This window comes from Daphnia pulicaria, chromosome 4 (assembly GCF_021234035.1).
Source record: "Daphnia pulicaria isolate SC F1-1A chromosome 4, SC_F0-13Bv2, whole genome shotgun sequence".
Lineage (NCBI taxonomy): Eukaryota > Metazoa > Arthropoda > Branchiopoda > Diplostraca > Daphniidae > Daphnia > Daphnia pulicaria.
The window spans coordinates 15,063,940-15,080,888 of NC_060916.1; the positions used below are offsets into that span (position 1 = coordinate 15,063,940).

The following is a 16,949-nucleotide window of genomic DNA, read 5'->3' on the forward strand; positions in this document are numbered from 1 at the left end:
GAGATCCAATTTGCATAGAGTAATATCATTTCCTTAAGCAAGAACCCACAGCAACTGCCACACTGGATTGAACATTACTTTTTTTTTTTCAAATGTTTCATATTTGCCCACAATTTCATTTTTTTAAATGTATTAACAATCATCAAGAAAATAACTACTCGATTCGAGTAACAAGAGTTATTGTTGTGCTTCAAAAAATTGACGACTCTGACTAGAGTCGATTTCAATCGTGTCTTGTTTAACTTTTGTACTTGAAAGTCAATTTAAGTTTATTGTACAGCCTAATAGCAACACGTTAAAGCTTTGTATTATTTATTTGATCTGTGGGAATTTTAACCTATTTTACGGGACTTTGGCCGGGCGCGACTGGGAAATGTTTTCTTGAATCAAAAAATTTAAAAAACCTTTGATTTAAGCCATTTTAAAATTGAAAAGCTATTAATGATATTTGCAGCTTTCGTTTACTGATTTTATTTTTTTTCTTTCATTGCAGTTGATTCACTTTCTTCTCCTGGACATGCGGAGGACCTTAATGGACAATTTCAGCTTCAATCTTTGATAACGACAGGTAAAAGTGTATTTTTCTTCTTTTATATAAGCGAGAGGTAATCGAAATTAGGGTACGACGTGTAGGGACTGCGAAATGTCTTCTTGGATTAGAAAACCTTTGAAGTTTGTTAGAGCGTCCCCGACCAGGTAACCTCCTGGCGACTTTTTCTTGCCAATGGCCAGCCAGATTTGATCGCCCTGTTTCAAATTGACGGTCGATTGCAAGGCGATTCTTTCGTGTCGATTCCCTGTGCTGATTTCGTCTGGCCTCTCCAGCAGCCACTCGACGCAATTTGAGTTTTTGAATAGGCACATTGTAAAATCCGGTCTGGTTGAAGAAGCTGAAGATGTCGCCGTGGGCAAAAATACGGTTCCGGTGAAGTAGAAAAAGTAGACACCCGCCACCGGAGCCGTGAATTTTCCCGTTTCTTTATTCATGGCCCCTCCCTGGTTGAGTATGGCTCGTGTGAATGGAATTGGTGTTATCGTCTCGTTGTACGGCAAGGCTCTCGAGACGTGGAAGTAAGTGGGTTTTGATTTCACGTCATTGAAGCCAACCCACCTCTGGAAATCTGTTTATAGTCGGGGCGATTTAGTAAAACCAATTAAAAGCTTGTACGAAATGTGTACCTTCATCTCCTGGCGTCTGGGTAAAGTCGCAGTAAAGAGTCTCGACTTGTTTGGCTCCCATGACGGAATACAATCCGCTTTGTCTGTGTCCTATCTGCAGTAAATCTCTGCATGAATTCGGCATTCTTCCTATGCTGGACGCTAGTCCTCCATTCACTGTTGCATATAAGGATTGCTCATTAGGTGTTGCTCTAAAGTTTAGTTAGACATTTTTAAAAACCTTTCAGCTCTGCAGTCAAAGCTCCAACTTTGGCCTTGGTGACTGTGAAATGTGTACGAAATGTAGAGTCGATTTAATGACCCCCCTTTTTTAAAAATAATTTTAAATGTTACCGAGCAGCTCTTTTGTCAGATATCCGACGGCGTCATTTGTTGCAGTCAAACGTTGCGACATTTCTGGGGGTAAATGGCCGAAGAATTATCATTATTATCCGTTCAGCGTAATAATAATTTTAATTTGAAATGAACGTACCAGTCAATTCCTTCTTCGAACTGACAATGATGATGTTAGTTTCGAGAAAGTGTTGAAGTGCCGCTGCTTGTTTTTCTTCAAAAATTTGTTAAATTACAACTATTTAAGGGTATTCTTTTAAGTAACAAAAAAAGAAATCCGAGTGTTACCATTTGGGTCTTTTAAATTTCCTGCTGCCATGTTGGTTTCGGTTAAACGTTTGACGGTTTCTAATAATTCAAACATAAGTTTCTTTTTTTTAAATACCCGCCGTTCGTTTGTTTTCATTAAAAAAAAATTTTACCGCTCATCTCCGTTTTAATTTTATGAAATTTTATTTTACAGTATGTACAATTCATTCAATATGACGATTGGAGAAAAAAAAAGCCTACCGAGAGAAAGATTCAGGTTTGGCGGGGGAGGTTAGTTACCGATGGTCTGAGCTCGATTTATAACCATCATCAAGCATCAGACCTGGTCAGATCGTCCCGGGCCAAAAGAATCCACCTGCAGGCTAAAGAAAATGCAATTATCCATATTAGCAAGTCTCAAAGAGTGACGGAAACATATTCGGCCGCACCTGTTGTCCAGATCTTTTCAATTCGACAAGGATATCTCGAATAAGTCCGACTTCTATTGCCGCTTCCGGGGCTCCTAGCAGGGGCAGCAGCTCGATCACTTTGGCCAGTTTATTTTCAAATCCGTTGTACGTTCTTTCGTAATGTCCATGCGCTAGATCAAGCCGTAATTCTTTAACTGACGTTAGAACGAGGCGATCGTTACGAGTATTTCCGCCAATTCCTAGATAGTCAGGATCGTTTACAACGTCGGCCGTCATGTCTTTGATGTTGTAATAGACGTCGAGTGATGGCGGTGGGGAACCAACGGGTTTTCTGGCGTTGAGATTTTTCCAAATACCTTTTTTGGCCACATATTTATTCATGAGAGCCTCGATTATCTGATGTAGTCCAAAGGCCGCCAATTGGTCGTATCCGCTGGCTGGAAAGTTGAAAGGTACAAAACTTACTCCTCCGGTGCTGTCGCCCGCGTTGATACTATTCAGAATGTCTTGCACGTCGTTTGCTACTTTGGGCTTGCCGAGGATATTTGCCAGCTCAATCAATGGGGAGAAAATCACTTTACTGTCACGTTGTATGACCGACCAATTGTTATGATAAACTGCGTTTCTCGTCCGCGCAACTCTCTTAACTAGACTCGGAGACAATCGACTGGGGAGAAAGGATGGATTGGATTTCATTTCTACCCTAAGGATTTCGAGTTGAACCTGAAGGTCGTAGCTTGCCGAGAAAGAAACTTTTCCTTTTGATACCAAAGTATCGTTTACTTCCGGGCCGATCAAATATGTAAGACAATAACTCGCGGCGCCCGACTCTTGTTGAATTCTCTTTTCGACTTCTTCCGGTTGGTCATAATACGGCGGATCCTGTCTTTGTGGCGGTGCCGGCTGGCGGTTGACGACGGGGGCCACTACTGGCGCTCTATACGGTGGAATGTTGTGAACATTGTTCCGTTGCCTGTTCTGGACTGGATGTGGTTGGTTACGATTTCGAACTCTGACCATTTTCAATTTATTCTGAGTAGAGATTACTACTGGAAGATGCTGCAGAAAGACTGTTTTCTTTGATAATCACAATTTGAAGATCGCAATACATTTTGTGGTGATTGGCTTGCCTTTATATTCAAACGCATGCGTTTCCTGTACCTTTGCAAGTGCCTCATCGTCCACTCAATTCCTTTTTAAAAGAAAACTGTTGGCCGAAAACCCTTCAAAGTGGGGTAATCTTGTTTAAAACAATTAACCACACATTCTTCAATTCAAATTTATTTCAAAAAATTAGTATAACAATTAATAAACTCAATTAAACGAGTCTTTTTCGATCAGATCTCTGGTGGGCGTCACGTGACCAGACTAGCAGACTACTCAATCGTCAAGTCACGCACTATGCCTCACAGGTGTTTAACCGTTTATACATTTCCCATTTAATCAGACTTGGATTAAATCAAATGTGTTATTCCTGACACATGTTAAGAAACAGACGTGTGTAACTGTGAGTATGGGAACAAGAAAAAATTGTGTATTCCAGCTGTCAATATTTTTGCGTCAACTTTGAAGTGATTTGATTGAGGTGTTATTATTGTATCAGTATGTCTCTCTTTATTGAATCATCCACTTTGATCGTCGTCAATCCCATTTTGTGCGATTTGTGTTGGACAGCACAAGCCGGCCGGATCTAGACCGCCAATCGAAATGGCTTGGATCGATGGCAATGATGCTTTTTTATTATAGCTTTTTCTATATAGCTTTTAGTTTTTATTTCAAATTGTGATTATTGATTTTTCCCCTTTGATTTCTTTCAGGTAAGAAACGGTAAAGTTTTGAGCACGCCCTTGTGGATATCAACCAGCAAAGGAGAACTCGGGCGACAAGACGAGTTTGACCGTGGTGTTATGGACCGACTCGTCAAAGACATTGCCACGCCCAGTACCGCTAAAGGTAAGAATTTATCCATTCCGGAATTCCGGATTCGATCCAGCTGATTGTTCATGTTTTAAATTTGTTCATTTCAAACAATTTTCAGGGAATATCGATCCAATAGTACGACGGTGAGCAATCCTTGCCTCAACAGCCCATGCACTCCCTTCTGTGTCCTTATTCCGGGCGGATATCCTTGCTCCTGCCTCGACAGCACGATCTTGGTTCAATCTGGTGAAGAACTGTCGTGGGACGTGACTGAGGAACGACCTCAACCGTCTCCTTTTGCGCTGCCCTTGCCAGAATCTTGGGGTCTGCACTGGCGACGGCCAAGTCCATTGCCAGTGCCCCAACGATTATTACGAAGGCGCCCATTGCGAGACCAACTTGTTGCGCCGTAGTTAACATTAACAACAATCACGAGTTGTACCAGTCGATTACGAAATCGCTTTGTACAACAGCAAACTATTTTGGGTTTAACTTTGGTCTTTTTCATCAAATGTTTTGCAACTGATTTATTTTCTTACGTGTTTTTAAATTTTGTTTTTCTAAATAAACGAGTATAATCCTTTTCTATTTTTTATTTGATTTGATTTTTTGATTTTCGATTTTTTTCAATTGTTTCAACTATATCGATATCTTAAACATAGCTGATTGCAAAATGGCGTCGTCTGCTCAGTTTTCAAACGTGGCTGCCTGGCTGGCGATAGCTGCACGAAAATTGTGTCTCTTTATAAATTATTCTCTTAAAATAGTTATTATTTTATACGTGCTCCATGTTGTTTACAGCAGTCAAATAAAATCAAGAATGCATATAGAATGATTGTGGAATCTTTGAAACCCTTTTCTAAATTCTGAGAAATCAAAATGCTAGTTCCCGACTAAAATAGGCCTAGCATTAATCACGTAAGTCCTGTTATTGCAGCCCTGTTGATGCATGGTTGTTTGTTTGCATTACGTAACCTTTTTCCTTTGTGCAAATTTAAGGCCAGAGCCAGCCATCACAACAATGAGATGCAAGAATTTGTTGTGCTGGTGTTAACCTGGTGGCAGGAATCTCATTGTTCGGGTAATAATTTTCATTACTCTTATTCCTGGGACCTGGTACATTTCAGAATGATGCATTACTTGCACCAATTCAGTGAATATAACATGGAAACCTTCAAGCTTCAATTCTCCTTTTGTTTATCAGTTACCACTGTACCACTCTCGTAAATTTTCTTACTTGATTGTAAATGTATATTTGTCTTTGTAACCATTTCTTGATTTTTAATTTAGGTTAACAGCATCCTCTTGTATTGGGGAAACTACCAATGTTGCTTGAGTTGCTGATATCTTCTCCCAGTTTCATAAAATGTTCTCGTGTGCCCCTGTAGTGGGTGTACACAACATATGAGGACTCCCTTTTTCCTCTATCCCGCCTGGTGTCTCGTCAATTTTTCAGCAGATGGATGCCTGGCTGTATATCCCAAGTCTAAAGGTACACATTTATCTCTCTTCCTTTTTTGACTATTTTTGGCGGCGTTGATTATGAAACTTTAGGCTTATATACACAGCGCAGAGTACGACTATTCCTGAGCTAGTCGGTCAACTATGGGACTGTTTCCTCATGACATTCTTGTTAATGCTACTCACTGAGGTTTTTTTTTTTTTTTCATATCACTCGTTTGTAGAACGCCAGTAAAACAGGACCGGTTTTACTCACTATGAAATCCGAAAATATTTTAATTAAATCGACCAAGAGGTCGATTTTATTTAACCGTTTATACATTTCCCATTTAATCAGACTTGGATTAAATCAAATGTATTATTCCTGACACATGTTAAGAAACAGACGTGTGTAACTGTGAGTATGGGAACAAGAAAAAATTGTGTATTCCAGCTGTCAATATTTTTGCGTCAACTTTGAAGTGATTTGATTGAGGTGTTATTTTCGTATCAGTATGTCTCTCTTTATTGAATCATCCACTTTGATCGTCGTCAATCCCATTTTGTGCCAACTGTGTTGGACAGCACAAGCCGGATCTAGTCGGCCAATCGAACTGGCTTGGATTGATGGCACTGATGCTTTTTTTTATCATAGCCTTTCAGTTTTTATTTCAATTTGTGATTATTGATTTTTCCCCTTTGATTTCTTTCAGGTAAGAAACGGTAAAGTTTTGAGCACGCCCTTGTGGATATCAACCAGCAAAGGAGAACTCGGGCGACAAGAAAAGTTTGGCCGTGGTGTTATGGTCTTACTCGTCAAAGACATTGCCACGCCCAGTACCGTAAAAGGTAGGAATTTATCCATTCCGGAATTCCGGATTCGATCCAGCTGATTGTTCATGTTATAAATTTGTTCATTTCAAACAATTTTCAGGGAATTTCGATCCAATAGTACGACGGTGAGCAATCCTTGCCTCAACAGCTCATGCACTCCCTTCTGTGTCCTTATTCCGGGCGGATATCCTTGCTCCTGCCTCGACAGCACGATCCTGGTTCAATCTGTCGGAGAAATTTCGTGGGACGCGACTGAGGAACGAACTCGACCGTCTCCTTTTGCGCTGCCCTTGCCAGAATCGCGGGGTCTGCACCGGTGACGGCCAAGTCCAAAGTTAGAGTGCCCCAACGATTATACGAAGGCGTCCATTGCGAGACCCACTTGTTGCACCGTCCCACTTCATCCGAAAGTCTGGCGCCAGCTTAGATCGTCGTCCCTATTCTGCTCATCATCCTCGCCGGATCGGCCAGTGCCACCGTTAACGTATTCTTCTTCCGACGATCCGGCCGGGGCCAAAGGCTCTGGGCTTTACCGGATTCAGCTAAAAAGTCCCAGCGTCTCCTTCCGGCTCCAACGACGAACTCCGTATCATACAAACAGCTCTAGTGCCTCCAAGCTATGGTATTTCATAATAGTCTGTCCATTTATCGATCTCTTTATCACGTTTGATGATGTATAATCAATTAAATTCATTCAATTAGGAACCGGTGGATTCTGAATTCAATGGTCGTGACGCCTCGATTGAATTGCGTGATTTCTTCAACGTGGATGGACCTGTGGATGCTCCCGAGGTTGGCATCTAACAAGTCCCGACAGAAATGATTCGAGGTAAAATTGTTGACCCAGCAGTTGACCAATTTCAAAGAATTTCGAAATTTGAACTTGAATTTGCTGAAATTAAATTTTCTCATGTACTTAGAGTTGTCACGTGCATTTGGGTTCGCTCTGAATGAACAGTGGTATAGTCAGTGACAAGAAACCTCGTATCTCTTTACCCACACCCCCTCACAACCAACCCCCACACCTCAAGAACAAGTGTGAAAACTATAACAGCCACTGTAGCCTGTTGTTACTTTTGAAACGATTGAGCGACATCCTTCTGCAGCAGTCAGTCAGTCAAGTGGGTGTAGTGGTTTCTGTTATCGTGTGGATATTCTACATCAGATGATCTTAATTCCTGACTGGGCTGTATCCAAATTTGATCACCGGCCCGTAGATGCAGCGTTGATCGGAGAGAGTAGAGCCGTCGGTACTTCATTCAAACTTGAGTCATGGACATTTAAGTTTTTTCGCCCAATTGGTTTGCTGTTCCTCCTTGTCGAAGTGTGGCCCGTTCCTTTTGATCGAAACAAAATGCTGGGGTAGCGAAAGAATCTGGGTTCAAGTTTGGGTTGAACTTTGGCTTATCCCATCAGGTTAGATTAAAAAGCCTTGGTTAAATGCATTATAGGTTTCATCAGCGATTTGATTATTTCATTTACCATTTGTAACACCTGCGGCTTCGTCCGGCAATTGATTTAGTCCGGCCAAAGTTTCATTTCATTATTGGCAGGCATGGCAGCAATGTCTTTATTCCGTTGTAACACCTGCGCAAATGTGAAAAGAATTTGGTTTTTGATTGGTTATTGCTACTCGCCATTCAAATTCACCGATATCGCCTACTCAATATTAATATTATTCGATAAGTTTTCGATGAGAGATATAACAAAAGAGTAATGAAAACAAAGCTCACGTCGAAAAAAATAAAAAGTAGGTTAATAAAATAGAGGTTTAGGGCAACTTGTCTCTCATTGGTTGTCGTTCCGCCGTCTTTTGATTCTTCACTAGCATATGGTAAAACTTTGAAAGGGGAAAATTTAATTAAATGATTTCTATTGATATGTACGCAAACCCGAAAAGGCGAAAACGCATCTTGATATCCAAATTTCCCCCAAAGTTTCCCCCTAAACCTTCTCGCTCTACTTCAAGTTTAAACGCGATCCTGGTTGCTTGTTCTAAGACAATCGCCGACAAAGTTGCATCATAATCATTAAATCAATTAAATCATGGCCATTTTTTTCACGACGTGTGTTAAAATTTTACTAGGATCGATTTACACCAGATTCAATGTCTGGTGATCATCCACTGAAATTAAAACCATTTTCTTTGTCAATAACATCTAGGGGAGAGTGGGTGAATGGGATAAGGTGTCGATTAGGTAGAGGAGAGGTGCACCTTGAGACCAGGGGTTCAAACCCCCTGGAGAGCATTGTTGGTTGCTCGTACATCCGCTCTGGCGCCACTGTGGCGTCACATGCAGGATTATCTAACCCCGTGCTGGAGAGGGAACTCTGGTGTGTAGCTGAGGGACCGTCGGTCGATATTGGGCTCGGTCCAATATTCCTCAGCGCAGAGGACGATGGAAATGTAGAATGAGAGGTGAATTAGAGGCTATTGGTGATGCGGTCTGATCTGAGCCAAGGGCCTTTACTTACCAGCATTTCCTTCATTAGTTCCGCTTGATTGGGTAGTTGAGTGTCGTGTTGAATGGGTGTCGTTATGAGGCCACCCATCGCATCTAGTTTAAATGGATAGACGATGACCATTTCACATGGGAAACCACCATTCGGTCCGGGCCGGTCTGGGTGCGGGTGACTTACCCAAATGTTGTCTTCGTGAGTACCGAAAGAAGAGAAGAAGAAGAAGAAGAGGATCCAGCACCGGATTGGTATCACGGAGATAACCTCTTGAATGACATGTGCTTATGGGAGAATATTCATACTAGATTCAGATCCGCGAGATAGCCGGTAGTCATGGATACTGGGGATCCATGGTGAATCCTGGGGCTTCGATATTCGATATTCGATAACAACACTCACAGCGATGCTCAACTATTGTGCTAGTCAAGTTACCACTAGATCGTTTCTCTCCTTGCTATTAATGTTAAAAATTTACTTTTTTTGTTATTTTTTTATTTTTCAGCGCTTATGGACGTGCCATTCTGTCTGATGGCAAAATTGTGCGAATAGGAAGGATGTTGTTAAATCTCTTCATTCGAAACATGTAATAAGCATTGTACATCAATCCGACATCATTGAAAGTAATTTACCTCGTACAAGTATTTATTCATGTCAAGATGTGTGACTTTCAATAATCAATTCATGCAACATCTCGTCTTTTTTTTAAATATTATTATTTCATGTTGAGGGATCCCACCTTAATTTTAGTTTTCAATTCTGTGAATTCAATGACACTCAATTGTTTGTTTTTAAATCATTACTTCATAATTTTTTTTATTTATCCCGCTCGGCATGAAAATTGAAAGTGGTTGCAGTTCTGTTGGCATTTTTCAAAAGATTAAAAAAAAAATTTCCTTGTGGCAATTACCCCATTCTGTCCATTCATCCCAGTTGTTCAATTATATCAATGTCAGTTCAATCGTGACATCACTGTGATGTCATTACAGCAGTGGTCTTTTTTTTTCAATTCTACGTTTAATTTGTGAGCTCAATGGCACAAATAGTTTTCGGGCCTATTTCAATTTTAAAAACTAATAAAATCATATATTCTGTCTTTATTTAGGGCTGGTCTTTGACGCTGCCAAGACTTGGGAATTGACGACTCGATGAGAATCAATCAAAGATAAAACTTATTGAAATTTATTAGCCAACTGATTTTGGGAATCGACAACTCGGAACCGAACACAAGGCCAAACTTCCGTCTAGCAAATTTCGGGGCGACCGACTCGCATCGCACGTCGAGGAAAAATTCTCTTCATTCTGGTAACTCAAAGTCCAGCGAATGGATTGTGCTTACAAAAGGAAGTAATGATTTCTTTTGACCTTTTCTTTCTTGCAGCTGTTCTAGATGATTTGGAGTGGTCCTTAATCATTCGTACCTTATTGATGGCGCCTTTTCACAAAATCAATTCAGTCCAAGCAAAGCATCTGCCGTTTGGATTAGAATTTCCTTTCGTTTTTTCTGAAACACGTGGCCTGAATTAAACAAAACCAGCAGAGCAACAAGATTCGTCATCCGTGTCTAACTACAGCTGTGGCTAATATCCATCGATGAAGAACTCTCCTTTGAAGAAATAATGCGGGTATGTTAGAATGATATGATAGGTACGCTTGCAGCCTTTCAGGAGTTGAATTAGACAATTTGCATTAAATTTCATCTGGAGGATTTAGTCTCTGAATAATTCCCCGGATTGTTAACCAGCAGCTCTGTAAGCCACTCTGAAGAATCTTTGATTTCCATCTAGATTGACATCGCTGGGCCCACTGGTGTTTTGGCAACTCCATCAGAGTCATTGACGTCATTACACACTGGTCGTTTCTCAACGGGCCCCTGCAAGATAACGGTACAAAAACAGTTTACAGCCATACAACCTGCGAGTGCGATGAGGCAGCAAATCGTTAAAGCGACTAGTAAGAGATCAATAACCTTTTACATCGACATTTTGTTGAATAATATCGTTAAACAGATTTACATCACAATTGGAACCTACTTATGGGGAAATCTGCAGGAATTGAGACGAGTTTATTCGGCCAGAATAAATTTGCGGCCCAGGAAACATTGCACCATATCATCCAATCGTTCTTATCGAGCTTGTTTTTATGGGGACAGTGGTGTGAATTGTGCAAGGTTAACGGTTCATCAACAAGAAGATTAGAAAAAAGCGGGTGAGGTGAAAATTTAAATTAATTTCTGTAGTTGCGATTTTTTCGTGTCATTTTACGCAAAGCTAGACAGCCAGATATTATTTTACTAAAGTTTATAATTATCACTGAAATTTCTGTTCCATAATATTTTAGTTTCGCGCGTTTTGGAAACTCAAAAAAACGTTTGTTTTGAATTTTTTATCATTTCATGCCATCTAGGTTTGATTCATTAAACCTTGTGTTGGCTTACCAGCGGCCATTTTCTTTCAACAGTTTTTCACGTTGACACATCAACACAGTGCACGGTACACACCAAGCTTTCACGTAAAATGAAGAAGTAAAAATTCCTTTCCAGCTACAGTCTTCACAAAATCGATGTATTTTAAATTTGAAAAATCTTTTATTATACTTAGATGAAAATTTGAAACACTACAGTTTGCTTTAATATGGAGGCCCATGTGAGCAAACATGTGCTGTGTTATGAACATATGCCATATGGAGGTGAAAGAACATTTCATAGAAAAACATGGCTGAAGTTGTTTCTCCTCTATCGTGAAACATTTGTTAGAGTTTTTGTTAGAGTTTTTTCTTAACTCACCACAGTCACCACCCAAATTTCTGTAGCAAAATTTGGGTTGGGTGGGTGGAACGACTTCTGCTGTCTGTCATCCACCCCACTAATCGGGTTTTCCTGAAAATGACAGGGAGTGCCACATTGAGATCCAATTCGCATAGAGTAAAATCATTTCCTTAAGCAAGAACCCACAGCAATTGCCACACTGGATTGAACATTAATTTTTTTTTTCAATGTTTCATTTTTGCCCACGAATTTCATTTTTTTAAATGTATTAAAACAATCATCAAGAAAATAACTACTCGATTCGAGTAACAAGAGTTATTGTTGTGCTTCAAAAAATTGACGGTTCTGACAAGAGTCGATTTCAATCGTGTCTTGTTCAACTTTTGTACTTGAAAGTCAATTTAAGTTAATTGTACAGCCTAATAGCAACACGTTAAAGCTTTGTATTATTTATTTGATCTGTGGGAATTTTAACCGATTTTACGGGACTTTGGCCGGGCGTGACTGGGAAATGTTTTCTTGAATCAAAAAATTTAAAAAACCTTTGATTTAAGCCATTTTAAAATTGACAAGCTATTATTGATATTTGCAGCTTTCGTTCTTGATTTTAATTTTTTTTCATTTTTCATTGCAGTTGATTCACTTTCTTCTCCTGGACATGCGGAGGACCTAAATGGACAATTTCAGCTTCAATCTTTGATAACGACAGGTAAAAGTGTATTTTTCTTCTTTTATATAAGCGATAGGTAATCGAAATTAGGGTACGACGTGTAGCGACTGCGAAATGTCTTCTTGGATTAGAAAACCTTTGAAGTTTGTTAGAGCGTCCCCGACCAGGTAACCTCCTGGCGACTTTTTCTTGCCAATGGCCAGCCAGATTTGATCGCCCTGTTTCAAATTGACGGTCGATTGCAAGGCGATTCTTTCGTGTCGATTTCCTGTGCTGATTTCGTCTGGCCTCTCCAGCAGCCACTCGACGCAATTTGAGTTTTTGAATAGGCACATAGTAAAATCCGATCTGGTTGAAGAAGCTGAAGATGTCGCCGTGGGCAAAAATACGGTTCCAGTGAAGTAGAAAAAGTAGACACCCGCCACCGGAGCCGTGAATTTTCCCGTTTCTTTATTCATGGCCCCTCCCTGATTGAGTATGGCTCGTGTGAATGGAATTGGTGTTATCGTTTCGTTGTACGGCAAGGCTCTCGAAACGTGGAAGTAAGTGGGTTTTGATTTCACGTCACTGAAGCCAACCCACCTCTGGAAATCTGTTTATAGTCAGGGCGATTTAGTAAAACCAATTAAAAGCTTGTACGAAATGTGTACCTTCATCTCCTGGCGTCTGGGTAAAGTCGCAGTAAAGAGTTTCCACTTGTTTGGCTCCCATGACGGAATACAATCCGCTTTGTCTGTGTCCTATCTGCAGTAAATCTCTGCATGAATTCGGCATTCTTCCTATGCTGGACGCTAGTCCTCCATTCACTGTTGCATATAAGAATTGCTCATTAGGTGTTGCTATAATTTTTTCAGGCATATGCATTTTATAAAAACCTTTCAGCTCTGCAGTCAAAGCTCCAACTTTGGCCTTGGTGACTGAAATTTGTACGAAATGTAAAGTCGATTTAATGACCCCCCTTTTTTTTAAATAATTTTAAATGTTACCGAGCAGCTCTTTTGTCAGATATCCGACGGCGTCATTTGTTGCAGTCAAACGTTGCGACATTTCTGGGGGTAAATGGCCGAAGAATTAACATTATTATCCGTTCAGCGTAATAATAATTTTAATTTGAAATGAACGTACCAGTCAATTCCTTCTTCGAACTGACAATGATGATGTTAGTTTCGAGAAAGTGTTGAAGTGCCGCTGCTTGTTTTTCTTTATTTAAAATAAGAATTATTTTAGGGTTTTCTTTTAAACAACAAAAAAAGAAATCCGAGTGTTACCATTTGGGTCTTTTAAATTTCCTGCTGCCATGTTGGTTTCTGTTAAACGCTTTACGGTTTCTAATAATTAAGACACGAGTTTCTTTTTTAAAATATCCACCATTTGTTTGTTTCACAAAAAAATGTTACCGTTCATCTCCTCCTTCAAATTCATAACCGTGTCCTCCGTGTGATCCAAACGTTGTGAGGTCGCTGCAAGTTCACACGAGAAGCGTTTAATTAATTTCCCCACCGTCCCTTTTTTTTTTCAATTTCCGGAAGCAGTAAATTATACCTTTCAGTTCCTTGGTCAAATCCGCCTTTGACTTGGTGCAACAGCTCAGAGCTTTGGCCGATTCCTGCTTTATAGTGTCTGGAAAAGTCGAATAAGAAAATGTTCGTTCGTGCCCTTTAAAACATTTTTTAAACGATAATTATACCGGACAGTTCCTTCTGCAAAGTCACGACTATGACGTTTGTTTCCACCAGGCGCTGCGAAGTTCCTGCATTCGAGATTTTTATTTATTTGTTTCATGCAGTTTATTTCTGGATTTTTACAGTTGGTTATTATTACCGGCTAATTCATTCTTTAATTTTCCTACGACGACATTTGTGTCCACCAAGCGCTGTGCATTTTTTGACGTGTTTTGCGAGATTTCTTTTAAACGTATTTGATTAGTTGCCAATTAGCCTATAGGCCTAATTTTAATTTTGAAACAAGATCATACCTGTACATTTCTTTGACAAATTTCCAACGGTGTCATGCGTTTCATTTAAGCGGCGTGAGAAGACTGTCAATGGGTAAAGGCATTTTGATTTCTGCTTAGCTATTTTTTCTCATTATGAAGTTATTACTTGTCAGTTCATTCTTTGAACTTGTGGTGGCATCTTGCAGTTTCCGCGAATTTGCTAAAGATCGCAAAAGTTTCATTCAGTTTTTACTGATGTTGTTTGAATTTTGAAATAATAATTTGAAATACCTGTCAATTCCCGCGTCAAGTTGACTCTCGTTTCTGTCGATTCGTATTAAAGAATTTCAAAATTTCACTCATTATTTCATTTTGTAAATTATTAATACCAGTCAGTTCAGTCTTAAAATTCTCAACAACGTCCGTCGTGTCGTCTAAGCGCTGCAATGTTTCTACACGTCAATTGACATCTGTTTTTTAATCGCCACTCATTTTTTCACAACTTGTTTGTTTTTATTACCTGACAACTTTTTCGTCAAATGGCTAACGGTGGTGGTTGTTTCGTCCACACGACGAGATATGTCTACAATAACCCGAGAATATTTTTTAGATTATTCTGCTGATGATTTATGTCAGTAGTGAAACATATTACCGGCCAAGTCATTCCTTGAACTCCCAATGGTAGTAGTATTGGTGTTCAGACTCTGCGAAGGAGCTAACAACCACGGAGGATTATCAATTATCTTTTCTACGTTACCGTTATTTTTTTCCCAAAATATTGAAATTGAAAATACCTGTCGATTCCTTCGATTCCTTGATCAAATTGGCTCTCGTTTCTGATAGAACACAAGTTTTTTTTTTAATAAATCATTTTTACTAAATATTTGGTTTAGTACGAATCATACCATTCAATTCCTTCTTCAAGTTTGCAACAATGTCGTTGGTTTCCGCCAAGCGCTGTGATGTTTCTGTACAAAGATATTGTTTACTATTTTTAATTGGGTTCACAGTTATCGATTCAATAATTACCGAGTAGCTCCTTCGTCAAATTTCCAACAGACGCCGCCATGGTCTCTTCTAATCGTTTTGTTATTGCTGCAGTAGAAACAATTACATTTTTACTGCTGTTTACCCTTGCGTTAAAAATAAATTCCCGTTTGCGAGGGGGGGGTTTTCACCATGTTATACCTTTTGTCTCCTTAAGACACATTACCAGTCCCACTAGAGCTAGCGTGGTAGAGTGATCGACGCCTTGGGTTAACAGATTCTCCGCCGACATAAGATCAGTCGATTCCGGCTGCTTGGATTCCGGAAAAAGAGCTGTGTAATAATCGGGGAAATGGGCGAACAGATTCCAGTCCCAATCACCCAAGAACTGGGGGGTGGCTACAGCTACACAGGTGGACGTCAGGAGAAAGGCCGCTAAAGCCTAGCATTGAATTATATAGGGTTGGAGAAATGATGTGTTAAAATAATTACAAAGTCGTCAACTTACCAAGGTGTTCATGTTTAACGCTCCTTAAATGTCGTCGTTGTTTACCGATTGAAATTCGCGCTTGAACTAACCAAAGTTTAGGAGGACAGCCACTCTTTAACCAGTAATGTGTCGAGGGTCCCGTTACAAACGTAGTAACCGCACTCTATTGTTTTGACGCTTCAGTGAAAGTGAACTTGGCTCACACGTATATCGTCTTTTGTTTAATGGATCTACTATATATATATCCGAAAATTCCCAATGTTGATTCAAATCCATAGACAAAACAAAACAAACTCAATTGGCCTTTCTCATGGAAATAAATAACAATAGACCAACTCGGTCGGTCGGTCAGTGTTTGTTTTTCTCACTGTCGCCGCGAACACTGGCCGACCAAATTTTTTGACTAGCGGAACTTGAACGGGACTTGGGCCTCTGCATCAATAATCCCAACGTTGAAATAACTACTTCTTCCGCTTATAATTATTTGCTATGTTTGCTAATTCTTTTAAACGATTCGTTTCTTTTATTTTCTCAAATCGGGACACTTAACTTTTTAATTTGTTTCTCCCGTTTCTTGCAAATTTAAAAGTGTCTTTGACATCTTGAGATAAAGCAAAGATATGAGGATGTGCGAGGGCTGGTGCAAAGTGAATCGAGCAACGGAAATTTATTGGGTTTTGAATCACTTTATTGGAAAAGTCATAATGCTGTTAGATATTGAACTGTAAATGTTGGCCTTTTGTTACTAAATGTTCAGCATGGAATTTGAACTTGAACTTGGCGTTTGCTTGAATTATTCGGAGATTCTTTGAACGTAATAACGCGAGGGCAGCGTCGATTTGATGTCGGCGTATCCGAATTTGTTGATTGTATTCCGAATTTTTCTTATCCTCTTAATTGCAACGTTCTCCGTAGTTTGAAGGTTCTGTAACGTAGCTGTGATCGGTAGCTCCTCCTTGGTTACAAACAATGTATACAGAGTAACGTTGACGTCTTTTAAAATGTCGTACGTTTTCCGAGTATACTCTAAAGTTTTTTGTCGACTCCTGCCTCAATTGACTTATATATCCTCTGAGAAACAAAAAAGATTTCAAGTTCAAACCATTTTATTTTTTTCTTTTTCAAATTTTTCTTATCAGCATTACCGGTTCATTTGTTGTCTTATTCCTTGACAAAGTCCTTCGTTCCCATCAAATCTGCCGAAGTTTCTAGAAATGCTAATAAGAATGAATTAAACTTGTTGTGCTATTATCCCG

At 39.7% G+C, this 16,949-nt stretch overlaps 1 protein-coding gene and 3 long non-coding RNA genes across 4 annotated transcripts in view; 3 read left to right on the plus strand and 1 right to left on the minus strand.

The window, feature by feature from the left end:
* Window positions 1-16,949, plus strand: part of LOC124338375 — a 32,059-nt gene that overhangs the window by 685 nt on the left and 14,425 nt on the right. The window contains exons 3-12 of the long non-coding RNA XR_006917754.1: window positions 494-568; window positions 6,266-6,401; window positions 6,505-7,008; window positions 7,089-8,720; window positions 9,349-9,466; window positions 9,949-10,148; window positions 10,225-10,490; window positions 10,631-10,729; window positions 10,853-11,051; window positions 12,245-12,319. This is a non-coding gene — a long non-coding RNA (uncharacterized LOC124338375). The remainder of the gene's footprint in view (window positions 1-493; window positions 569-6,265; window positions 6,402-6,504; window positions 7,009-7,088; window positions 8,721-9,348; window positions 9,467-9,948; window positions 10,149-10,224; window positions 10,491-10,630; window positions 10,730-10,852; window positions 11,052-12,244; window positions 12,320-16,949) is intronic.
* On the minus strand, window positions 483-16,902 carry LOC124338215. The gene is made up of 22 exons (XM_046792300.1): window positions 16,839-16,902; window positions 15,712-16,764; window positions 15,405-15,645; window positions 15,246-15,311; window positions 15,122-15,184; window positions 15,011-15,052; window positions 14,869-14,931; window positions 14,737-14,799; window positions 14,606-14,668; window positions 14,508-14,540; window positions 14,383-14,436; window positions 14,256-14,318; window positions 14,102-14,185; window positions 13,968-14,030; window positions 13,823-13,900; window positions 13,678-13,740; window positions 1,801-1,860; window positions 1,652-1,726; window positions 1,513-1,575; window positions 1,400-1,441; window positions 1,180-1,335; window positions 483-1,121 (listed from the first exon to the last, which is right to left on the minus strand). The coding sequence occupies exons 2-22, from the start codon at window positions 15,721-15,723 to the stop codon at window positions 616-618; spliced, it is 1,953 nt and encodes a 650-aa protein (XP_046648256.1). The 5' UTR covers window positions 15,724-16,764; window positions 16,839-16,902; the 3' UTR covers window positions 483-615.
* Window positions 3,046-4,671, plus strand: LOC124338427. The gene is made up of 3 exons (XR_006917823.1): window positions 3,046-3,604; window positions 4,010-4,145; window positions 4,231-4,671. It is a non-coding gene; the product is annotated as an uncharacterized LOC124338427 (long non-coding RNA).
* On the plus strand, window positions 4,743-5,702 carry LOC124338421. The gene is made up of 3 exons (XR_006917817.1): window positions 4,743-5,030; window positions 5,112-5,335; window positions 5,403-5,702. It is a non-coding gene; the product is annotated as an uncharacterized LOC124338421 (long non-coding RNA).